At 43.7% G+C, this 25,894-nt stretch overlaps 1 protein-coding gene across 5 annotated transcripts in view; it reads right to left on the reverse strand.

The window, feature by feature from the left end:
- Positions 1-5,789: 5,789 nt before the first annotated feature.
- The window catches only part of zbtb40 (zinc finger and BTB domain containing 40), a 111,269-nt gene continuing 91,164 nt past the window's right edge, over positions 5,790-25,894 (reverse strand). For all 5 annotated transcript variants that reach the window (XM_078239192.1, XM_078239191.1, XM_078239190.1 and 2 more), the window contains 2 exons: positions 19,890-20,107; positions 5,790-9,533 (listed from right to left, as the gene is read on the reverse strand). In XM_078239192.1, the coding sequence (XP_078095318.1) occupies positions 9,330-9,533; positions 19,890-20,107 (422 nt within the window). In that variant the 3' untranslated portion in view covers positions 5,790-9,329. The remainder of the gene's footprint in view (positions 9,534-19,889; positions 20,108-25,894) is intronic.

A 25,894-nucleotide genomic window follows, 5' to 3' on the forward strand; every position in this document is an offset into this window, starting at 1 on the left:
CCCATAGTGGTAACCATCTATGGTTCACCACAGACACCCACTAATGTTTTTTGCCCCTTGGTATTTCTTGACTCCACCCATACAGACTCCACGTTGTCAGAGCTAATATTCTTTCTCACTATTGTGGTAATTTCCTCTTTAACCAGCACTGCCACTCCACCACCTTTTCCTTTATGCCTGTTCTATCTAAATACTGAATACTCTGGGACATTCAGTTCCCATCCCTGGTCACCTTGCAGCCATGTCTCCATAATCCCAATGATATCGTACCCGTTTAAATCTATCTGCACAATTAGTTCATCCACTTTATTGCAAATGCTCCACACATTAAGGCTCAGAGCCTTTAAGCTTATATTTTTAACATTGTTTGTCTTGCTCCCAACATTTTTCTCTATAGCCCTGTTTGAATTTTGTCCTTGGTTTCTCTGCCTAACACTTCTCTTATTTCCTTTTCTACCTTTTGTTTTTGTCCTTGCTTTCTCCTTCTCTGACTCCTTATGGAGGTTCCCATCCCTCTGGCATATTAGTTTAAACCCTCCCCAACCACTCTAGCAAACAGTCCCCCGAGGACATCAGTTCCAGTCCTGCCCAGGTGTAGCCCATCCAATTTATCTGGGTCCCACTTTCCCCAGAACTGGTCCCAATGCCCCAGGAATCTGAAACCCTCCCCTGACACCATCTCTTCAGCCACGTATTCATCCGATATATCCTGTCATTTCTACCCTGACTAGCACGTGGTACCGGTAGTAATCCTGAGATCACTATCTTTGAGGTCCAATTTCTTACCTTTCTTCCTCGCTCCCTGTTTCTTTTAGGACCTCATCCCTTTTTTAAAACTTATATCATTTGTATCGATGTGTACCACGACCACTGGCTGTTCACCCTCCCCCTCCAGAATATCCTGTACCCACACCGAGACACCCTTGCACCAGGGAGCCAACATACCACCCTGGAATCATAGAATCATAGAAACCCTACAGTGCAGAAAGAGGCCATTCGGCCCATCAAGTCTACACCGACCACAATCCCACCCAGGCCCTATCCCCGTATCCCTACATATTTACCCACTAACCCCTCTAAGCTACACATCTCGGGACACTAAGGGGCAATTTAGCATGGCTAATTCACCTAACCCGCACATCTTTGGACTGTGGGAGGAAACTGGAGCACCCGGAGGAAACCCACGCAGATACAGGGAGAATGTGCAAACTCCATACAGACAGTGACCCAAGCCAGGAATTGAACCCGAGTCCCTGGAGCTGTGAAGAGCAGTGCTAACCACTGTGCTACTGTGCCGCCCAACCTCCTTTGCGTCCACAGAAACGCCTGTCTATTCCTCTTACAACTGAGTCCTCTGTGACTATTGCACTGGCACACTTTTTACCCCTCCCCTCTGCAGTAGAACCAACCATGGTGCAATGAGTTTGGCTGCTGCTGCTTTCCCAAGAGGTCATTCCCCTCAATAATATCCAAAACGGTATATCTGTTTTTCAGGGGAATGATACTTGCACTACCTGTCTTGCTCTGTCTAGTGGTCACCCATTCCCTTCCTGCCTGCAGAGTCTGAGTCTGAGGTGTGACCACCTCTCTGTACGTGTTATCCACAATACGGATGCTCCACAGCCTCTGCCTCTCCACAGCCTGCCTTATTCTCCGCCTCGCAGATGCTCCACAGTGTCCCCAGTATTAAAGGAAGAAAGTTGGAGGGGTTTGGGGAGGGAAAGTTGGAGGGGTTTGGGGAGGGAAAGTTGGAGGGGTTTGGGGAGGGAAAGTTGGAGGGGTTTGGGGAGGGAAAGTTGGAGGGGTTTGGGGAGGGAAAGTTGGAGGGGTTTGGGGAGGGAATTCCAGAGCTTGGGACCCTGGCAGATGAAGGTATGGTCACCAACAGTGAAGCAGTTAAAGTGGGAGACGCTCGAGAGACCTGAATTATATGAATGCAGATATCTCGCAGCACGATGGGTCTTGAGGAAATTTCAGAGACAGGGAGGGACAAAGCAACAAAGGGGTTTGAAAACAAGGATGAGAATTTTAAAATTGAGGTGATCCTTGACCAGGAGCCAATGTGGGTTAGCGAGCCCAGAGGTGATGGGTAAAAAAGTGCAAATAAGGTCAAAGCTTTGGCTGACTATAACCTTTTGGAGGGTAATTTGTGGAAGTGTGTTGGAACAGCCAAGCTGAGAGCTAACAGAGGCAGAACTGAAAGTTTTTACAGAGGCGGAAATCACTAGAACATGTTCAACTCTGGGTCTAGCATGGCACAAAAGTTGTGAACAATCTGGGGGAGTTGTCAGGGATGGGATTGTATTGGCAGCTAGGGCAGGGACTAAAAATAATGGCTTTAGTTTTCTAAATATTTCAGTGGAAGTAAACCCAATTGTGATTGATAAAAGGGTGTTTCAATAGATAAAAGGGTGCGTCGATAATTTTATCTCTCGGTACGAGATAAATTACAATGTGGAAAATTGAATGGCCAAAATCATTTGGTTTCTGGATCATAGAGTCATAGAGGTTTACAGCATGGAAACAGGCCCTTCGGCCCAACTTGTCCATGCCGCCCTTTTTTTTAAAACCCCTAAGCTAATCCTAATTGCCAGCATTTGGCCCATATCCCTCTAAACCCATTGTACCCATGTAACTATCTAAATGCTTTTTAAAAGATAAAATTGTACCCGCCTCTACTACCTCTGGCAGCTTGTTCCAGACACTCACCACCCTGTGTGTAAAAAAATTGCCCCTCTGGACACTTTTGTATCTCTTCCCTCTTACGTTAAACCTATGCCCTCTAGTTTTAGACTCCCCTACCTTTGGGAAAAGATATTGACTATCTAGCTGATCTGTGCCCCTTATTATTTTATAGACCTCTATAAGATCACCCCTCGGCCTCCTACGCTCCAGAGAAAAAAGTCCCAGTCTATCCAGCCTCTCCTTATAACTCAATCCATCAAGTCCCGGTAGCATCCTAGTAAATCTTTTCTGCACTCTTTCTAGTTTAATAATATCCTTTCTATAATAGGGTGACCAGAATTGCACACAGTATTCCAAGTGTGGCCTTACCAATGCCTTGTACAACTTCAACAAGACATTCCAACTCCTGTATTCAATCATAGTGGAGGACATGACCCTGTCTACATCAATGGTGAAGTGGAAATAGTCAAGAGCTTCAGGTTTTTAGGGTGTCCAGATCACCAACAACCTGTCCTGGTCCCTCCACACCAATGCTATAGTTAAGAAAGCCCACCAATGACTACTTTCTCAGGAGGCTAAGGAAATTTGGCATGTCCACTACGACTCTCACCAACTTTTATAGATGCGCCATGATCGCATTCTTTCCCGATGTATCACAGCATTGTATCGCTCCTGCTCTAAGACCACAAGAAACTACGAAGGGTTGTGAATGTAGCCCAGTCCATCATGCAAAAGAGCCTCCCATCCATTGACTCCGTCCACACTCCCCGCTGCCTTGGAAAAGCAGTCAGCATAATCAAGGACCCCACACACCCAGGATATGCTCTCTTCCATCTTCTTCCATCAGGAAAAAGATACAAAAGTCTAAGATAACATACCAACCGACTCAAGAACACATTCTTCCCTGCTGCCATCAGACTTTTGAATGGGCCTACCTTATATTAAGTTGATCTTTCTCGACATCCTAACACTACATTCTGCACGCTCCTTTCCTTCTCTATGAACAGTACGCTTTGTCTGTATAGCGTGAAACAATACTTTTCATTGTATCCCAATACGTGACAATAAGTCAAATCAAATCAAAATTCAATTGGTTGCAATGGTAACTTCTAGTTCTCTCTTAAACTGCTTTAAATTCAAGTAAATGTATAAAAACAAGTGGACAATTTGAAAGCTTTATTGAAGTAAAAAGTCTTTTTATATGAGCTAGAACAGATGTGTGTGCAGGAAAGATAAAATTACCAGTGTTGGGATTACAAACCTTTTTCAGTGCAGGAGGCGGCCTGATGTTGTGAGACTTCTTACTGTGCCCAACCCTGTCCAACACCAGTATCTCCGCATCATGTTTTGTGACAAGAGGTGAGAGTGGGTTTACACAACTTTCTTCAGTTAATGGTAGTTCAAGAAAGTTGAATTTTGAATTCAACTATTTATCTCACTTGTTGGCAGTTAAAAAAAGTTTAATGCTAGTCACTTACCTGTGTGATGGATTCTAATTTCTGATACCAATGAGACAGCAAACATGCTCAATTTCTTCAGTCTAATTAAGTGTATTCAAATGGAATTTAACTCTCAAGTCTGCAATTCATGGACATCCCAGTCTTTCCCACTGCAATACAACTTCTGCAATAAGTGGAGGGATGGAAAGATGGAGCAGCTGATCTGCTCTCTGGTCAATGCTGATGGCACAATACACCAGCACTATCATAGTACCCAAATCACTTTTATTACGATGACTTGTGCCCTGTCGTTGAATCACCTGGAATTAAGTTTCCAACAAACAAATGAATGCTCGAGATAGTCTGTCTGAAGGATCTTGGGCTTTCCCCAACTCCTGAGGAATACTGAAGAAGATCTGGTTGGTAAGTTTGATTTTTCCAAATTCTTGCTTGGCATCTGAGGCTCAGTCTCTGTACTGACCCAGAGATCTACTGTGGGGCAATGGCAGGGGTTTGATTCATTCAAGTCTTGTTCCAATCCTTAAGTGTCCGCAGTAAGCTTTGCCAATCAGTTCAGGACAAGGCTGTGCATGGCCAGCAATCTCTCAGCGCCAGATCATGCATGTACCATCTTATTTTGACTGTGGCTAATTGAAGGTCAGTTTTTTTGGAGCTTGCATCCCAAGCTATACAGCTTTGCACAATGTCATTGGAATGATGACTTATGGTCCTTGCTGCTAGACTCCACCATCAACTAATGCAGCTGGCAAAACACATGAAAATTTGTTCTTAAACGGGGCACTGACCATTATTGATAACACATTCAAAAACATTGTTTAAAATTAACATTAATTTAATGTTGTAATGCAACTTTATTATGGTGTAATGCAACTTTATAGCAACTTTGCAAACAACTGCTGTAGATAGCCAAACAGCCACATTAAAAAGACAGATTAGTATAGTAAAACAAACTCTTTATGGAACAGTGGGGAAGCTTTTTCCCAGGTCGGAGGTGACAAACACAAGGGGTCACGGGTTCAAGGTGAGGGGGGCAAGGTTCAACACAGATGTCAGGGAGACGTATTTTACACAGAGGGTGGTGGGGGCCTGGAATGCACTGCCAAGCAATGTGATTGAGGCGGATACGCTGGGATCATTTAAGACTTACCTAGATAGCCACATGAACAGACTGGGAACAGAGGGATACAAATGAATAGTCTAGTTGGGCACATGAGCGGCACAGGCTTGGAGGGCCGAAGGGCCTGTTCCTGTGCTGTATTGTTCTTTGTTCTTTAACAAAAGCACCATTATGTCAAGGGGAATTGAAGGTACCCCAGAACTTAAGCACAAAAATCAAAGCTGACACTCCAATGCATTACTGCTGGAGTGCCGCACTGCTGGAAGTGTCACCTTTCGGTTGAAACATTAAATTGAGGCTCCATTTGTCTGCTGCAACTGCAAATGGTTTCAAAGTAACTACAAGCTATTATAAAAGGCAGCATCCCAGTGTTTTCAGGTCATTTGAATGGCAGCCCATTCAGTTATCTGGTCAGCAATATAGGGATTAATTCTATCAAACTATTTCTCTAAAAACCCTACTAGATTGAATTCTAATATTAGACAACATGAGACATGAGTGAAAGCAGATCAAAACAATACTTTCTAGTTTCATCATGAAAACTTTAATAAATCTTACAGAAATTATTACATTAGATGTAAACTGGTATTTTTATTCATTGTACATTTTTGAGAAGCATTCCGCACAGGTTTTGAAAACACGAGATCAGGTATCAGTTCTCAATGTGCAACACGGTGTAATGTTAACAGCTCATTGTGCAGTTTCTGCTTCGTTCTCTTCCCAAACTCTTTCCCCTTCTGATGCAGCCAAATATTCAATAAGGGTCTGGTGGAAACTCCATTTAAACCACCTGATCACAATAACCAAACACAATGGAACAACAGCCATTGTTTGCAATGAGCATTTAATACAATCTTCACCTTGGTCACCAGAACATAAGTTGCTGTCATCAATTTCCCAGTCCCCTTCATTATGAAGGACATTTATTTCTTTTTCAAAAATAAACTTGTATTTTAATATCCCCCAACTTATTTCAAGGCTACAATGAGAATATTTTTCAGGTTGTAACACCAATGAATTCTCAATATCCAGTCTATCGGTTAAACACCTTTGCAATACTGTCCATGGGAGTTTCCAATTTTACTCTGGCACAGAAATCAGCATTGCTGCCTGTCACAGCAGACTGTGGGGAAGAAAAACCCATGATCTAATGACTGAGGGAAGCACTTGAAGAGCATCGAGGATGCAAGGATATTTTAATAGTTCAGGTTATAAGCAGCAATTGCTTCCTTTAAGGTATATCAACAGTCTCTGGTTTGACAAGGTTAATGGAGGAGACAGACAAAATTGCATTACTTTATCCAATGATAACACTTTTGGTTCAGACAGTTGAAAGGTTCCGTAAGGTTGCATAAACTTGCTACTCCAGCTATAATTGCCTGTCACAATTAAATATTATTCCATGACAACATTACAAGCTTGTCCTTTCGATTAGCCATCCAGTCTCACATCCTCAGCACCCATTTCATGGCTTGTAAATTCAGTTGACCCCATTAAGTATATTATTTAAGATCCTAAATTGATTGGACAAGATATCTCCCAATTTCCAGTTCAGTTTATTTAACCATTTGAGTACTGGATGGGGTATCCAGCTTTCAAAATGTGCATGTTTATGATATAAATCTACTAATAAGAGTGACAAAAGGCAGCGCAGAGGGAATGAAACATTAAAGTTTTAGTCAGTAAAACTGTCAGCAGATCACAAAGTAATATCAATAGTTCAGCACTACTTTCCGATTGCATCAACCTTTCTCAATTCAAACCTCAGATCAGCATTCCTGCAGTGATCCATTTTCACTTCCTACACTCTATCCTTGCTGCCTCTGCCAAAAAGACAGCTTAAATAGTGAAGGATTAAGGAGTGTCTGCTGAGAACTGGATAAAAATATTTATACTCTATTCTTTAAAAAAAAACATCGACACAGACACAGAGGCAGAAGGACCTTCATCTCATTTAATGTCATCATTCCACAGTACATTACAGCACCAAGTCAATTTAAACAAATCTAGTATCCTGACCTTGACAAACCTGCTCAGCCGTTGGCCATGCTTCTGAGAGGTCCATCCTACGGTCTGCCTTTTGCATGCCTGAAATCTGTCTCTGAATTCTTGCCCTGTTGTATTTTTGAGTCCAACTTGTTCCATCTTACCTTTTCTTTCAGAAAGCGGTGTTAGGGTTGAAACCAAGTCCCCCGGTTCAGCCTGAATTGTTTCCTCTATGAGCCAGGGTGAGTCTCGTCTCACTATTGTATCTCACTTATCACTAGACATTCTAATTTGGGACTTTCCCAGTTCACAGTATTCAAAATGTAATTATTCAAATTTGCAGCCATTAGCTAGATGTTTCCTTTTCTAGTGTACAATGTTTTGGCAGTTTGTCCAATATGAAACCTCAGCCACTTTTCCTCCATTGTCCATAAAGTACAGAGAGCATGTACAATCTATTGCTCTTTACTAATGTGAATGCTTAAATCTGACTTGGGCTGTCACCTTTGAGATGAATACTAATCTGGATAATAACATTTGATCACTACTGTACACACAGACATGTGCAAATCAAATCCCGAGCGGCCCCATTAGCAAACCGTAAGTCAAAATATTGATTTTCAGAACAATTAACAGCACCTTTTCATGAATATACTGGCAGGTCACAGGAGAAATAAGTGCTGACAGAGTAAAAATGTAAATTGATATTCTTTAATAGGCACACAGAGTGGATCATTCTTTCCAACTCAGCATTGCGATTCACTTTCAATCTGGAAAAGAAATGGACTTCTCCAGAAGAATGACTTCCAACTGAAATCAATTTGATCAAATCAAAAGGATGTGGACTGGGAACCTGCTCCTTTTTCTAAGTAATTGAATGCATGTATCAGTGCACAGATAGTCAACCTGTGCTGCATGTCTCCAAGTGTAATTACAGTCCAACGTTGATTCAAACTGGAGTCCATTTTACACACACAAACAACAGATGGGTTCCTCTTCATTTTAATGAATAGGTGCAAAATAAACAAAGCACGCTGCTTTAGAGGACTGGTGTGTTAAAACTGGTTATAACAAACTCAGAGATAATTTGATAGTTGGTGAATGATCATTAACAGACTGGATTTTCCCTTTCATTTATAAGCCCACTGTATAAACATAACTTCATGTATTTTGTGCAAACTTTGCAAGACATTTCAGCATCGGTAAACTGTAGTAACCTTTAAGAGAGGCATAAACATTGATGAAATGGCAGTGCCTCTCTGGTGCCACTATTATAAATTGGTTGAGTAAGAACACATCCTGAATAATCCAGAGTCCATAGGACCATAGAATCCCTACAGTGCAGAAAGAGGCCACCCGGCCCATCGAGTCTGCACTGACTCTCTGAAAGAGCATCTCATCCAGATCCTTCCCTCTGCCCTATCCTAAATGATGATCTGTATCCTTTATTCTCCTCAGGCAGCCTGAGGCAGATGCACACTAGGATATATTTATGGTTGTGATATCAGAGAGCAGCCAGTGCCCGAGAGTCTGCACCATGATTGTTGGCAGGACATTCAACATACCTTTCCGACAGATGCCAAGACCCCTGGCTTATTCCCCCTCCCTTCGATGGGAACGGCAAAAGCAACTGTGCGATCCACCAACATGTGCCTGAGAATATAGTTCATTGACCGAACCTGGGGCCCTCTGTGTCTGTCAGGTTAATCATTTGGCAATCAGAGAAACCTCTCCACACATCCTCAGCAATTGTTTAAGGAACTGTGATAGTATGAAAGGAATGAGGTTTGGATTTGAAATGCATCGTCCAGTGTTGGTACTACTGGACTCACTGCAACCTCAGCTCAACAATTTCATTTTTAAAATGGATATTAACATGACAAACATTCAGGGAGTTACCAGATACTTACACTGATTAAGTTTCTAAACTTACATTAAAATCATTGTTGAAGCACTCAAATGAGATCTAAAGTTGATATGATCCATGATCATCGATCAAATTGTGAAGAAAAATATCTTCTTCATATCGCTGGAAGTCTTGCCATTGTGTTTAGATCATCTATTTTTAAACCTTCTATTTTTCATGGGGTATCTCCACAGATAAGCGTCACAGACCCATCAAGTAAATCATTCACACTCACAGCCACAATTTCATGGGGTCCTGAGGAATTATTTTGGGAATCGGGCAATGCCACAAACACCTGCGATCCAACACCGCTGAGATCAGTATCCTCCAGGGATATGACCTGTTCAGTGGTAGTCATTTGTTCTGATGCTTGGATAACCTACATTAAAGAAACAGAAAGTACATGGCAATCTCAATAATGCATTATAAAACCAAACACTGTGGTTAAAACAGCATCTGTGGAGAGAGGAGAAAAGGGTTAATGTTTCTGATCCATTGCCCTTTGTCAGAACCACATGATGCTACAGACAATTTATGAAGGAGGAAAATTAAGATCGTCCATTTGCAACATCGCCCAGTGCTGAAGGGCCCACAGACCGGAGTCATTAACCTTGCCTTCCCCTTTCAGAGGTGCTGTCTTTACCAAGTTTCACATTCTGCAGAGTGTTCCCAGTATTTTATTTCAATACCATAAAAAAATTGCACCCAAAAGGTAAGATGGTAAGATATTCCACTGGCCCTGACTCCCTCTTCAAATTTCTCCAAGAATTTGTCCCAAACACACAATGTATTTTTTGAATTGTGTTTTGCAATATGCCACCTACGCCAACGTGACATGGAGCAAGTGCTTGTGTTGGATGAATGTTTTTCAGATTAGCAGGTAATTTGCAGTGGAGCTCCCAAGGGTCAGTTTTGGGTCCATTACTCTTGTCAATTTTATAAACGGCCTCAACTTGGATGTCGGGAGCACTGTAAAGTTTGCAGGTGATACAAGCCATGGTAAAGTATTAGTGATGAGCAGAGTTCTAGGCTTCAGGGTGACAGACAGGATGATGAAATACAGCAGATGGTCTTTAACGTGGAGAATTGTGAAGTGATAATCTTTGGAAAGATAGTATATTATAAATGGCATCACTTTGAAATGTGTAGAAGAGCAGAGGGCTTGGTGTCCAGATAAACAAATCCTTAAAGGTGGCAGGGCAAGTTGATAAATTTGTTAAAAAAACATGAGTTCCCTGGGTTCATAAACAGAGTAAGAAGTTTAACAACACCAGGTTAAAGTCCAACAGGTTTATTTGGTAGCAAAAGCCACACAAGCTTTCGGAGCTGCAAGCCCCTTCTTCAGGTGAGTGCGTAAAAGGCATAGAATACTAAAGCAGTTTTTTGAAGGGATAACCAAGAAGGTAGATGATAGCAGTGCAGTTGATGTTGTCTACAAGGACTTTAACAAGGCCTTTGACAAGGTACCGCATGGTAGGTTGTTGCATGAAGTTAAATCTCACGGGATCCAGGGTGAGGTATCGAAATGGATACAAAATTGGCTTCTTGACAGAAGCCAGAGGGTGGTTGTAGAGAATTGTTTTTCAAACTGGAGGCCTGTGACCAGCGGTGTGCCTCAGGGATCAGTGCTGGGCCCACTCTTATTTGTCATTTATATTAATGATTTGGATGAGAATATAGGGGGCATGGTTAGTAAGTTTGCAGATAACACCAAGATTGGTGGCATGGTGGACAGTGAGGAAGGTTATCTCCAATTGCAGCGGGATCTTGATCAATTGGGCCAGTGGACTGACGAATGACAGATGGAGTTTAATTTAGATAAATGCGAGGTAATGCATTTTGGTAGATTGAACCAGGGCAGGACTTACTCAGTTAATGGTAAGGTGTTGGGGAGAGTTACAGAACAAAGAGATCTAGGGGTACATGTTCATAGCTCCTTGAAAGTGGAGTCACAGGTGGACAGAGTGGTGAAGAAGGCATTCGGCATGCTTGGTTTCATCGGTCAGAACATTGAATACAGGAGTTGGGACGTCTTGTTGAAGTTGTACAAGACATTGGTAAGGCCACACTTGGAATACTGTGTGCATTTCTGGTCACCCTATTAGAGAAAGGATATTATTAAACTAGGAAGAGTGCAGAAAAGATTTACTAGGATGCTACCGGGACTTGATGGATTGAGTTATAATGAGAGGCTGGATAGACTGGGACTTTTTTCTCTGGAGCGTAGGAGGCTGAGGGGTGATCTTGCAGAGGTCTATAAAATAATAAGGGGCACAGATCAGCTAGATAGTCAACATATTTTCCCAAAGGTAGGGGAGTCTAAAACTAGAGGGCATAGGTTTAAGGTAAGAGGGGAGAGATACAAAAAGTGTCCAGAGGGGCAATTTTTTCACACAGAGGGTGGTGAGTGTCTGGAACAAGCTGCCAGAGGTAGTGGTAGAGGCGGGTACAATTTTATCTTTTAAAAAGCATTTAGATAGTTACATGGGTACGATGGGTATAGGGGATATGGGCCAAATGCAGGCAATTGGGATTAGCTTAGGGGGTTAAAAAAAAAATAAGGGCAGCATGGACAAGTTGGGCTGAAGGGCCGTTTCCATGCTGTAAACCTCTTTGACTCTATGAGATCATGCTAGAACTTGAGAAACCAATGATTAGGCCTCAACTCAAGCATTATGAACAATCCTCGCTAGTGACTGCACCAGAGGTCATAGGTTTAAAATCATTGGCAAAACGACCGACAGGGGAGATGAGGAGAAACTTTTTCACTCAAGAATTGAGAATAATTTGCAATGTTTAACCTGAAAAGGTGGCGGAAGCTGATTCCACAAATAATTACAAAAAGGTTGACATTTGCGGACGTGTAACTTGAAAGCTACGGATAGTCAGCACGGATTTGTGAAGGGCAAGTCGTGCCTCACAAATTTGATTGAATTTTTTGAGGAGGTAACTAAGTGTGTTGATGAAGGTAGGGCAGTTGATGTCATATACATGGATTTTAGTAAGGCGTTTGATAATGGTCGGCTTATGATGAAAGTGAGGAGGTGTGGGATAGAGGGAAAGTTGGCCGATTGGATAGGTAACTGGCTGTCTGATCGAAGACAGAGGGTGGTGGTGGATGGAAAATTTTCAGATTGGAGGCAGGTTGCTAGCGGAGTGCCACAGGGATCAGTGCTTGGTCCTCTGCTCTTTGTGATTTTTATTAATGACTTAGAGGAGGGGGCTGATCAGTAAATTTGCTGATGACACCAAGATTGGTGGAGTAGTGGATGAGGTGGAGGGCTGTTGTAGGCTGCAAAGAGACATAGATAGGATGCAAAGCTGGGCTGAAAAATGGCAAATGGAGTTTAACCCTGATAAATGTGAGGTGATTCATTTTGGTAGGGCTAATTTAAATGTGGATTACAGGGTCAAAGGAAGGGTTCTGAAGACTGTGGAGGAACAGAGAGATCTTGGGGTCCATATCCACAGATCTCTAAAGGTTGCCACTCAAGTGGATAGAGCTGTGAAGAAGGCCTATAGTGTGTTAGCTTTTATTAACAGGGGGTTGGAGTTTAAGAGCCGTGGGGTTCTGCTGCAACTGTACAGGACCTTGGTGAGACCACATTTGGAATATTGTGTGCCGTTCTCACTATAAGAAGGATGTGGAAGCGCTGGAAAGAGTGCAGAGGAGATTTACCAGGATGCTGCCTGGCTTGGAGGGTAGGTCTTATGAGGAAAGATTGAGGGAGCTAGGGCTGTTCTCTCTGGAGCGGAGGAGGCTGAGGGGAGACTTAATAGAGGTTTATAAAATGATGAAGGGGATAGATAGAGTGAACGTTCAAATACTATTTCCTCGGGTGGATGGAGCTAATACAAGGGGGCATAACTATAGGGTTCGTGGTGGGAGATATAGGAAGGATATCAGAGGTAGGTTCTTTACGCAGAGAGTGGTTGGGGCGTGGAATGGACTGCCTGCAGTGATAGTGGAGTCAGACACTTTAGGAACATTTAAGCGGTTATTGGATGGGCACATGGAGCACACCAGGATGATAGGGAGTGGGATAGCTTGATCTTGGTTTCAGATAAAGCTCGGCACAACATCGTGGGCCGAAGGGCCTGTTCTGTGCTGTGCTGTTCAATGTTCTATGTTCTAAAAGCAGGACTAAACAAGTCTGCTCTATCAAAGAGACAGCACAAATCCGATGGGCCAAATAGCTTCCGTCTATTAAACACCCACACCACTCATTGCTTTAGTGCTTGTGAATGTGGTTGCTGTCTGTACCATGTCACACTGTCAATTAGCATGCAACAGGTCAGAGAACAACCCTTTGCTCCACAAGTCAATACTCAGCATGCAGCACCCAGTTCTCCCTCCCACTCAATCTCATAACACCCACAAAGAAAAAATATATCCCCAAATTCAGTGAAAATTGTTCACGCTTCTCAGTGGCAAGGATAAGAGGCGAGTTTATGATTTAGAACATAGAACAGTACAGCACAGAACAGGCCCTTCGGCCCACGATGTTGTGCCGAGCTTTATCTGAAACCAAGATCAAGCTATCCCACTCCCCATCATCCGGGTGTGCTCCATGTGCCTATCCAATAACCGCTTAAATGTTCCTAAAGTGTCTGACTCCACTATCACTGCAGGCAGTCCATTCCACACCCCAACCACTTTCTGAATGGTGGGACCACATTTGGAATATTGTGTGCAGTTCTGGTCACCTCACTATAAGAAGGATGTGGAAGCGCTGGAAAGAGTGCAGAGGAGATTTACCAGGATGCTGCCTGGTTTGGAGGGTAGGTCTTATGAGGAAAGGTTGAGGGAGCTAAGGCTGTTCTCTCTGGAGCGGAGGAGGTTGAGGGGTGACTTAATAGAGGTTTATAAAATGATGAAGGGGATAGATAAAGTGAACGTTCAAAGACTATTTCCTCGGGTGGATGGAGCTATTACAAGGGGGCATAACTATAGGGCTCATGATGGGAGATATAGGAAGGATGTCCGAGGTAGGTTCTTTACTCAGAGAGTGGTTGGGGTGTGGAATGGACTGCCTGCAGTGATAGTGGAGTCAGACACTTTAGGAACATTTAAGCGGTTATTGGATAGGCACATGGAGCACACCCGGATGATGGGGAGTGGGATATCTTGGTTTCAGATAAAGCTCGGCACAACATCGTGGGCCGAAGGGCCTGTTCTGTGCTGTACTGTTCTATGTTCTAAAACATAAACTCGCCTCTTATCCTTGCCACTGAGAAGCGTGAACAATTTTCACTGAATTTGGGGATATATTTTTTCTTTGTGGGTGTTATGAGATTGAGTGGGAGGGAGAACTGGGTGCTGCATGCTGAGTATTGACTTGTGGAGCAAAGGGTTGTTCTCTGACCTGTTGCATGCTTATTGACAGTGTGACATGGTACAGACAGAGACCACTCCATCTGACGAAGGAGCATTGCTCCGAATGCTTATGGTATTTGCTACCAAATAAACCTGTTGAACTTTAACCTGGTGTTGTGAGACTTCTTACTGTGCTTACCCCAGTCCAACGCCGGCATCTCCACATCATGACTACCATCCCTGTGGACAGTGAGGACCCAAAGATCAAAGCCAAAGGCTCTGCAATCTCATCCCTTGCCTCCCAAAGAATCCTAGGATATATTTCATCAGGCCCAGGGGACTTATTGACCTTCAGTTTATTCAAAACTGCTAGTACATCCTCCCTCCGAACATCTACTTCCTCCAGCCTATTAGCCTGTAACACCTTCTCTTCCTCAAAAAGATGGCCCCTCTCCTTGGTGAACACTGAAGAAAAGTATTCATTCATCACCTCTCCTATCCCTACTGACTCCATACACAAGTTCCCACTACTGTCCTTGACTGGCCCTAACTTCACTCTGGTCATTCTTTTATTCCTCACATAAGAGTAAAAAGCCTTGGGGTTTTCCTTGATCCGATCCACCAAGGACTTCTCATGTCCCCTCCTAGCTCTCGTAAGCCCCTTTTTCAGCTCATTCCTTGCTAACTTGTAACCCTCAATTGAGCCATCTGAACCTTGTTTCCTCATCCCTACATAAGCTTCCCTCTTTCTTTTTGCAAGACATTCCACCTCTTTTGTGAACCATGGTTCCCTCACTCGGCCATTTCCTCCCTGCCTGACAGGGACATGCCTATCAAGGACACACAGTACTTCTTCCTTGAAAAAGTTCCACTTTTCATTAGTGCCTTTCCCTGACAGTTTCTGTTCCCATCTTATGCCCCCTAATTCTTGCCTAATCGCATCTTAATTACTTCTCCCCCAATTATAAACCTTGCCCTGCCGTAAGGCCCTATCCCTCTCCATTGCAATAACAAAAGACACCGAATTGTGGTCACTACCTCCAAAGTGCTCTCTCACAACCAAATCTAACACTTGGCCCGGTTCATTTCCCAGTACCAAATCCAATGTGGCCCCACCTCTTGTCGGCCTATCCACATATTGTGTCAGGAAACCCTCCTGCACACACTGCACAAAAACTGCCCCATCCGAACTATTCGACCTACAAAGGTTCCAATCAATATTTGGAAAGTTAAAGTCCCCCATGACAACTACCCTGTGACCCCCACACATATCCATAATCTGCTTAGCAATTTCTTCCTCCACATCTCTATTACTATTTGGGGGCCTATAGCAAACTCCTAACATGACCGCTCCTTTCCTATTTCTAACTTCAGCCCATAATACCTCAGTATGCAGATCCCCTTCGAAGTGCCTTTCCGCAGCCGTTATACTATCCTTGATTAACAATGCTACTCCTCCACCTCTTTTACCAGCTTCCCTACACTTACTGAAACATCTATACCCTAGAACATCCAACAACCATTCATGTCCTTGTTCTACCCACGTCTCCGTAATGGCCACAACATCGTAGTCCCAAGTACCAATCCACGCCCCAAGTTCATCTACCTTGTTCCTGATGCTCCTTGCATTGAAGAAGACACACTTCAACCCACCTTCCTGTCTACTGGTACCCACCCTTGACCTTGATACCTTCCCCAATACCTCACTACCCTCAACACTGACTTCCTGACTACAACTCCTTTTCCCAGCCCCCTGGCAAATTAGTTTATACCCCGCTGAAGAGCCGTAACAAATTTCCCTCCCCAGGATATTGGTGCCCCTCTGGTTCAGGTGCACCCCGTCCTGTTTGTACAGGTCCCACCTTCCCCAGAATGTGTTCCAATTATCCACGTAGCTGAATCCTTACCTCCTACACCATCCTGCAACCACATGTTTAACTGCACTCTCTCCCTGTTCCTCAACTCGCTATCACATGGCACCGGCAACGTACCAGAGATGACCACATGTTTTGTCTTGGCTCTCCGCTTCCAATAGGTGATCAAGCCCATGTAGATCTTCCTGTATTGTGTATTAGCGTTTTATCTCGCACCATAATAAATCCCATTCAATAGTCTGAAATAAAAGCAGCACGACGGCATGTACAATGCTACAACTCTATGCACTGCGGGATTCCATTGAAATTTGTTTTGAATAATTGGTGTAATAGCACTTTCATTAAATAACAATAAGAGAATGGCACTGTACATTGTTTAAATTTACAAATGATAACTGCTCCTTAGAACATAAAGTATTGCATAAAACCTTCTGGCAATTAAGGAAAATAAGTTCATTCAATTATTCCGAGTATGTGCTTTTGCCTGGTGTTTCTGCCTTGTTAGCCTGATTTTCAATACACAGCAGTGGACGCAATGAGGGCCTCAGCTCAGCATCACTGATCTAAGGTTGTTGCCATTGATGAAAGCCTTGCATCACCTGTGTGTCAAGGGAGGCATCCACAAAATCATTGCAACCTGGTCAGGTGCATTGATTTGTCAAGCACAAGGTGTTTGTTTGACTAAAGAAAAACTGAAACATTGAGCACATTATATTTAACATGAGGTGTGGTGGATTGGAGGAAACTTCATAAATCATAGAACCCTACAGGAGGCCATTTGGCCCATCAAGCCTGCACCGACCACAATCCCTCCCAGCCCCTATCCCCGGAACCCCATATATTTACCCTGTTAAACCCCTGACATTAGGGTTAATTTAGCTTGGCCAATCCACCTAACTCGCACATCTTTGGAGTGCAGAAGGAAACCGGAGCACCCGGAGGAAACCCATGCAGACACAGGGAAAACGTGCAAACTCCGCACAAACAGTAACCCAAGGTTGGAATTGAGCCTGGGTCCCTGGCGCTGTGAGGCAGCAGTGCTAACCACTGTGCCACCATGTCACCCTTAGCTCTCCTCTACCGGTCAGGGAATGAAGATTTATTGTGGGTGACATGATGGCACAGTGGTTAGCAATGCTACCTCTAATTCCTGCCTTGGCTGACTGTCTGTGTGGAGTCTGCACGTTCTCTCCCTATCCGCATGGGTTTCTCTGGGCGCTCCGGTTTCCTCCCACAAGTCCAAAGATGTGTAGGTTAGGTGGACTGGCTAAACTAAATTGCCCTTAGTGTCCCAAGATGTGTAGGTTAGATGGATTAACCATGAGAAATGTGTGGAGTTACGGGGAGAGGGCCTAGGTAAGATACCCTGTTAGAGAGTCGATGCAGACCCGATGGGCCAAATGGCCTTTTCTGCACTGTAGAGATTCTATGGTCACCATTTACAGTCTTAAGCACTGTCCTGTTGCTGTCAAATGGAATACAGGTAGAGCAGCAACTGATGTTTAGGAATGTACAAAATAAGTTTAAAGAATTGGAAATGCGTTGAAGAAAAATCACAAAGTAACTAGAATGGTAAAAGACTTGGTCAAAGCAGAAGAAAGATAGATTCCCAATTTACAGAAGGGCACGACAAGAAAACAGTTTGTGGAAAGGCACTTTGTACGAGAGAAGGAATTCCATCTAAGTAAATAATAGCACTGCTGGACAGAAGCAGTGAGGTGCGTGAACTGAGGTTACAGGCTATTAAAGAAAAGAGTGTCCTTCAGAGCTGATGAAGGAGGATGACAGGAGAGGGATGGTAGAAGTGGTGCATAAAGAACATGTTAAACATGGGGAAACAAAAGATAACATTGAGGGGCAATGGCTTACCATGGAACTTCAGATGTGTTAGGATTTGGAATGTAGTGCCTAATGTGGATACAGTTTTAACAATAATTCCCTTGCCAAGAGGGAACTGGATGAATATTTGAAGGGGAAAAACTTGCAGCAACATGGAAAGAGTGGGGAATGGAACTAACTAGATTACCTTTTGAGAGAATGACTACAAACTCAATGGGTCCCCTTCTATTACTCAATTCTATAACTCTCTGTGGAGAGACAAGAGAAGCTGGAATGATTTTCCTTGGAGCAGAGAAAATTGGGGCAACTATAACAGACAGATTCAAAATTATCAGGGACTCGGATTAAAAAGGGCAAAACTTTTCTACAGGCAGGAATACATGACACAGGTTTAAAATCAAAGCGGGATACAGAGAGAATTGTTGTCAAAATATATCGAGTTGTTGCAATCTGGAATGCACACTTCAAAGTGTGGTGGATGCAGATTCAATGGAAACTTTAGAAAAAATGAATGTACAAATTGATAAGAAAAAATCACACTGCTATGGTAAACAGCAGGAAGTGGGACTAATAGGCCGGTATTCTGCCAATAAAGTTTTAAACGTTGAATTCACGAGAAAACTGGAGTGAATCATACTGGTCTTTTCAGTGGGAGTTCACACTAGAATCTCCCACACTCTGTGCACTGCAGAGGCCAACAGCGTGAATATCATTAGATTTCAGGGGCGGGGCCTATTCCAGTCCGGGAGACTAACAGTTCAGAGCCACTGCACATGCACAGAGGCCCGGAACTATCAGCCTCTGGTTTGCTGGCCAGTTTGATTGCTGGCCAGCCCGGGACCCCCCCAGCGCTGCCCCTCCAAACCCCCACGGCCCAATTGCAGCCCCCCCCTCATCCATTCGGGATCTAACTCTGAACCCCCCACATCCCCCCCCCCCAATCCCCACCCCGCTCTCCCCCCAGCAGTGACGACACCACCCCCCTGGCAGACCCCTCCCCCCCCACCACCCTGGAGGCAGACGCTCCCCCCGGCTGATGACCTCACCCCCGATTGCTGGCCTCCCTCCAGCCTCCATCGATCGCAATGGCAGAGTGGCAGCGGTACCCCCCACTCCCAACAATCGCCCCCTAGGCCCTGCCCCCAATAGGCCTAACCCCCTGGCACTGCCTCATGTCTGATGGGCAGTGCCAAGGTGCCCCCTGGGCATGGGCACTTTGCCCCTAGGGCAGCGCAGGCCAACACTGCCAGGGTGCCCATGCCTAGGGGGCACCACCCCCCCCCCCCCCCCCCCCCCCCCCCCCCCCGCCGCCTGACCCCTCTGGGGGGGGGGGGCTCCGATTGTCCCCCCCTTCGCTCCAGCAGGATCGTCTCATTAGTTCCCCGAAAGTGGGGAGCTAGTCTGAATCCCACTGGAGAGAAATACTCCTGGTGGGGCCGGAGGTGCTGGAGCGTGATTACCAAGTTAACTAGGGCACAGTAGAAATAAATAGAAAAATGTTAAAATATTGAAGGAACGGAATGGCACAAGGATATGCTATGTCATGGAAGACAGGCAGAGCAGGTTAAAATACAGCAGCCAAACAACAGTAGTCCACATTAGAATAATATAGAAAAGCAAAGCTATTTAGAATCACAAAGGCATTTAGCACTTCAATACCCAAGAGCACAGTTTTGCCAGTCCCAATATCTGACTGAACATTTACCATCTGAGCTGCTTCCTGAACATTAGCAAACAGTATTCCAGCGTGCTTGCTCCTCTGATGTTCCTCCAAGTCCTGCTGTGAGGTGAACAGCTGGGCACAATCCCCACACACAAAAGTGCTGGTTTGCGCAGTTGAATGTTCTGTGCTCAAATGATGATGCAAAGCCCCAGGAAACCTGAATGTCGACGAGCAGTACGAACATTTAAATGGATGGATTCCTAATAAGAAAAGTTCATACTTAGTGCCAGCACAAGTCAATGTGAAGTAATATTAAGCAAATTAAATTCCATTTGTTAAATGCTTCTCTGCAAAAAAAAAACATATTTGTATTGCAGTGACAGGGGGAAAGATAACAGTCTTCTGCGACATAGGAGTTAGCGAACTTCCATAGAATCATGACAGTACAGAAGGCAGCCATTCCGCCTCCTTCTGTACTGTATGATACAATTAGTTCAACTGTATGCACGATTTTAATGATAAAGTTGCACGATATGTTTTATTTAACTTTATACTCCAACAATAGGTTCATTAATATAAAATTAAAATACTGTGGATGCTGGAAATTTGAAATAAAAGCAGAAAACAGTGGAAATACTCAGCAGGTCTGGCAACTTCTGTGGAGAGAAAGAGTTAAAAGTTTCAGGTCATAGAATGATAGGAATATATGGCACAAGAGGCTGCCATTAGGCTCAAAAAAAGAGCTCTCCAATCTGACTCCAATTTCCAGCTTGTGTGTTACAGCATGTCAAATGCATATCCAAGTATTTAAAATGCATTGGTCCCTGGTCATTGATCGCTCTGCTAAGGGAAATAGATCATGCGCATTCCCTGTGTCATACAATCCCTGCAGTGCAAAAGGAGGCCATTCGGCCCATCGAGTCTACACCGACCGCAATCCACCCAGGCCCTATCCCCATAAACCCATGCATTTACCACAGCCAGTCCCCCTAATACTAAGGGGCAATTTAGCGTGTCCAATCCACCTAATGCGCACATTTTTAGACTGTGGGAGGAAACCGGAGCACCCGCAGGAAACCCACGCAGACACAGGGAGAATGTGCAAACTCCACACTGACAGTGACCCAAGCTGGGAATCAAACCTGGATCCCTGGCGCTGTGAGATAGCAGTGCTAACCACTGTGCCGCCAATGAAATTGTAGGTCTCGGTCCTACAATTTCATACATCTCAATTAAATCTTCCCTCAGACTCCAAAGAAAACAATTCCAGTTTATCCAAGCTTTCCTTATAGTTAACATTCCCGTCTGGCAATATCTTTGACAATCTTCACTGTGCCCTCTTAGAACTGTACAGAGTACTCTAGCTGAGGCCTCAGTACTGTTCTAGTATAATCTCCCTGCTCTTATATTCTATTGCTCAGTTAATAAAGGCCATAAAGGTGTCTTATCACTCATTCTACCTGCCTAATCTGAATATTTTTAGTATTTCTTTGTTTCTATAATAGTGTTATTTCCATGGGTTAAGGGTCCAATGCAGTCACATACCCAATTAAGAATTGTAGAATATTCAGCCACATCCCTGCTATCAAAGGATAGACATTGTATTGATTAGTGTGCCAAAGTTTTAGGCTCCTTGGTTTAGGTTAATTTGGCTTTGCAAGCCAATATCAAAGAACATTTTTGGAATCTGACATATTCTTTGCTTGAAGGCAACCAGGGAGAAAATTGCCAATTATGAAAAATGTTCATGACATAATCCTAGCTTTCTCCTTTATGTTTTGAAGGCTGTTCAATCTCCATGCTGTGCACTTCAATACTGCCCCACTGTGCAGATATTTTATCGAACTAATCCTCACCAGCTCACTTCTAAGATCTCTTCTGGACCTCACCCTCAATGCAATGACTGGAGGAATGAGCACAGATGCTCCAACAGAAACAAAAATAAGGCAAACACATTACAAAGCAGTTCTATAAGTCTATGAGATAAAAGGAAACACAAGCTGCAGGACAACTGCAGTTGTTCCATAGCTGTCCAGCAGCAGTGTTTACTCCCTCTCCTCTCTCTCCTTCGCGGGCCACCCCCACCCTGTTTGCCCCACCCCCCTCGCGAGAAGTGTCTCTAGTTGATCCTCCTGGAAGCCCAGGTTTCGGAGCTGGAGCGGTGGCTGGGGACACTGTGGAGCAACTGTGAAGCTGAGTATAATGGATAGCATGTCCAGAGAGGTGGTCACACTGCAGGCTAAGAATCCATAGGCAGAAATGGAATGGGTGGCCATCAGGCAACGGAAAGAATGGTATGGCATGGTGGCACAGTGGTTAGCACTGCTGCCTCACAGCGCCAGGGACCCGGGTTCAATTCTGGCCTTGGGTCACTGTGCGGAGTTTGCACATCCTCCCCGTGTCTGCGTGGGTTTCCTCCCACAGTCCAAAGATGTGCGGGTTAGGTGGATTGGCCATGCTAAATTGCCCTTTAGTGTCAGGGGGACTAGCTAGGGTAAGTGCATGGGGTTATGGGGATAGGGCCTGGGTGGGATTGTGGTCGATGTCAACTCGATGGGCCGAATGGCCTCCTTTTACACTGTAGGATTCTATGATTCTGTGAGAAGTAGATAGACAGTGCAGGAACCCCCTGCAGAACAGATATACTGCTTTGAATACAGCTGGTGGGGGTAATGACCTCTCGGGATAGCAGCAACAGTCCAATTAATGACACCATGGTTGACTCTGTTGCACACAAGAGGAGAAAGTGAGGGAATTCAATAGTTATAGGGGAATAGATAGGCGTTTCTGTCTGCAAACAAGACTCCAAGATGGTATGTTGCCTCCCTGGTGCTAAGGTCAAGGATGCCTGGAGCGGTTACAAGACATTCTGGAGAGGGAGGGAGAACAGCCAGTGGTCATGGTACACATCGGTAACAATGACATAGGTTAGAAAAAGGGATGAGGTCCTGAAAACTGAACATAGAGAGAGTTAGGAAGTTGAAAAGTAGGACCTCAAAGATAGTGATCTCAAGATTACTACCAGTGTCACATGCTAGTCAGAGTAGAAACAGCTACATGGCTGGAAAGATGGGGGCGGGGGGGGGGGGGGGGGGGGGTGGTGCAGTGGTTCAGATTCCTGGGGCATTGGGAGGTGGGAGCAGTACAAACAGGATAGATTATGCCTGGGCAAGACCAGGGCTGATGTCCGAGGGCAAGTATTTGCTACTGTGGTTGGGGAGGGTTTAAACTAGAGTGGCAGGGGTTAGGAAGCTAAGCAAGGAGCAAGGGAAAGAGAAAAAAGGACAGTAATAAAAGTAAGAACAGTAAAATGCTAAAACAGTAGACAGGGTCATCAAGGGTGAGGGGCAAATAGGGTCACAGTACAAAGAAAAATTAGGATGATTAAAAATGGCAAAAAGGCAAGCCTAAAAACTTTATATCTTAAAGCACAAAGCATTCGGCATAAGGTTGATAAACTGATGGCACAAATCAACCAAATGATCTCATAGCCATGATATACATGGTTAAAAGATCTAAACTGGGAACTTAATAGCAGAGATATTTGACATTTCAGAAAGACAAGGAAGGAAGCAAAGTTGGAGGAGTAGCTTTGTTAGCAAGAAACAAAATTAGGTCAGTTGATTTTGATTTGATTTATTATTGTCACATTCATTAACATGCAATGAAAAGTATTGTTTTTTGCGGGCTATACAGACAAAACATACCATTCATAGAGAAGGAAATGAGAGAGTGCAGAATGTAGTGGTACAGTCATAGCTAGGGTGTAGAGAAAGATCAACTTAATGCGAGGTAGGTCCATTCAAAAGTCTGACAGCAGCTGGGAAGAAGCTGTTCGTGAGTCGGTTAGTACATGACCTCAGACTTTTGTATCTTTTTCCCTATAGGCTTGGAAGATGAAGGGTCCATTTGGGTGGAGGTAAAAAAAACAGCAAGGGAATGAAGGCATTGACAGGAATGGTGTATAGAGCCCTAAACAGTAGCTGCACTAGAAAATCAACAAATAATAGGAACATGTAAAAAGATGAGAGCAATAATTATGGCTGACTTTAATCTTCATGTTGATTAGGTTAATCATGTTGGAAAGGGAAGCTATGACAACAAATTAATAGAGTGCATTAGGAATAGCTTCCGAGAGCAATATGTCATGGAGTCAAACAGGCTATCTTGGATCTGATCATGGGTAATGAAGCAGGTTTAACAAATGACTTCAGAGTAAAACATCCCCGAGGAAGTAGTGATCATAACATGATAGAATGTAATATTCAGTTTGAGAATGAGAAACTTGGGTCAGAAACTGCTGTGTTTAACTTAAATAAAGGGAATTTAAATGAAATGAGGATAGTGTTAGCTAAAGTGCACTGGGCGGATATACAATAGCAGGAAATACAGTAAGCAAGCAGTGGCAAACATTTAAGGAGGTAATTTATGACTCAGCAAAAATATATCCCAGTAAGGAGGAAAGATTTTAAGAAAGGGATAAACAAACCATGGCTAACCAAGGAAGCTAAGTTGAAAGAAAAAGCATATAAGGGAGCAAAGGTCAGTGGGCTGGGATAAATTCAGAAATCTAACAAAGTCAACATGGCTTCGTGAAAGGGAAATCATGTCTGACTAATTTATTAGAGTTTTTCGAGGAAGTCTCAACCAGAATAATAGAGGGGAACCAGTAGATGTGTTGCATTTGGACTTCCAGAAGGCATTCAACAAGGTACCTTACACAAGGTTAAGTCATAAGTTTAGAGTCCATGGTGTTAGAGATAGTATATTGGCATGGATATAAAATTCACTAATGGGCAGGATACAAGTGGGGGATAAGGGGTTATTTTTCAGGTTGGCAACCTTTAACCAGCGGGGTTTCACAGGGATCAGTTCTGGAACTCTAAGTGTTTACAATATATATATATTAATGACTTGGAGGAAGGAAGTGAATATACCTTAGCCAAATTTGCAAACAACACAGAAGGAAGTGGAAAGACAAGCTGCGAGAGGAATACAAGCAGTTTACAGAGATATTGATAGGTTAAGTTAGCAAAAAATTGGCAAACGGAATATAATGTGGGAAAATATGAAGTTGTTCATTTTGGAAGGGAGGACAAAAGAACAGAGTATTATTTAAATGGAGAAAAGCTACAGAAAGCTGCAACACAAAGGGACTTGGGGGCACTTGTGCATGAAATACAGAAAGCCATCACAGGTGCAGCAACCAATCAGGAAGACTAATGGAATGTTGGCCCTTATTTCAAGAGGGTTGGGAGTACAAGGTACTGGTGAGAACACAGCTGGAGTTCTGTGAGCAGTTCTGGTGGCCTTATTTAAGGAACTGGAGGCAGTTCAGAGAAGGTTCACTAGGATAATCCTGGTATGGAGGGATTGACTTATGAGGAAAGGTTAAACAAGAATTTAGAAGAATGAGAGGTGATCTCATTGAAATATTTCAGATTTTTAATGGGCTTGATAGGGTAAATGCTGAGAGGATGTTTCCCCTCATGGGAGAGTCTAAGACCAGAGGGCACAGTCTCAGAATAAAGGGATGCTAATTTAAGACTGAGATGGGGAGGAGTTTCTTCTCAGTTGAGTGTCTTTGGAACTTCTTCACACAGAGAGCAGTGGGGGCTGAGTCCTTGTGTATATTTAAGACTGAGATATATAGATTTTTGATCAGGAAGGGAATCAAAGACAATGAAGGAAGGGCAGGAAAGCGGAAGTGAGGAATATTGGATTAGCCATGATCCTACTGAGAGGAGCGGCATTGAAGGGCCGAATGTCCTCCTCCTGTTTCTATTTCTTATGGTCTTATACCTGGTCTTAAAACCAGGTTTTATAGTAATCAAAAAACTGCACTAATGTGCATACATCATTTCATGATCGATAAAAAATATCCGTTACATTCTTAACATGGCAACTGCTTAATTTTACATGAAACGTCAGATTGCAGTGAATAGTCACTGCAATCTGACATTTCATGTGAAATTAAGCAGTTGCCAACAGCACAGGAGCATTCACTCTGAGAATCCAGCATCAGTGCAGTTATCCATTATGGGGGA

This window comes from Mustelus asterias, chromosome 22 (genome assembly GCF_964213995.1).
Source record: "Mustelus asterias chromosome 22, sMusAst1.hap1.1, whole genome shotgun sequence".
NCBI classification, from domain to species: Eukaryota; Metazoa; Chordata; class Chondrichthyes; order Carcharhiniformes; family Triakidae; genus Mustelus; species Mustelus asterias.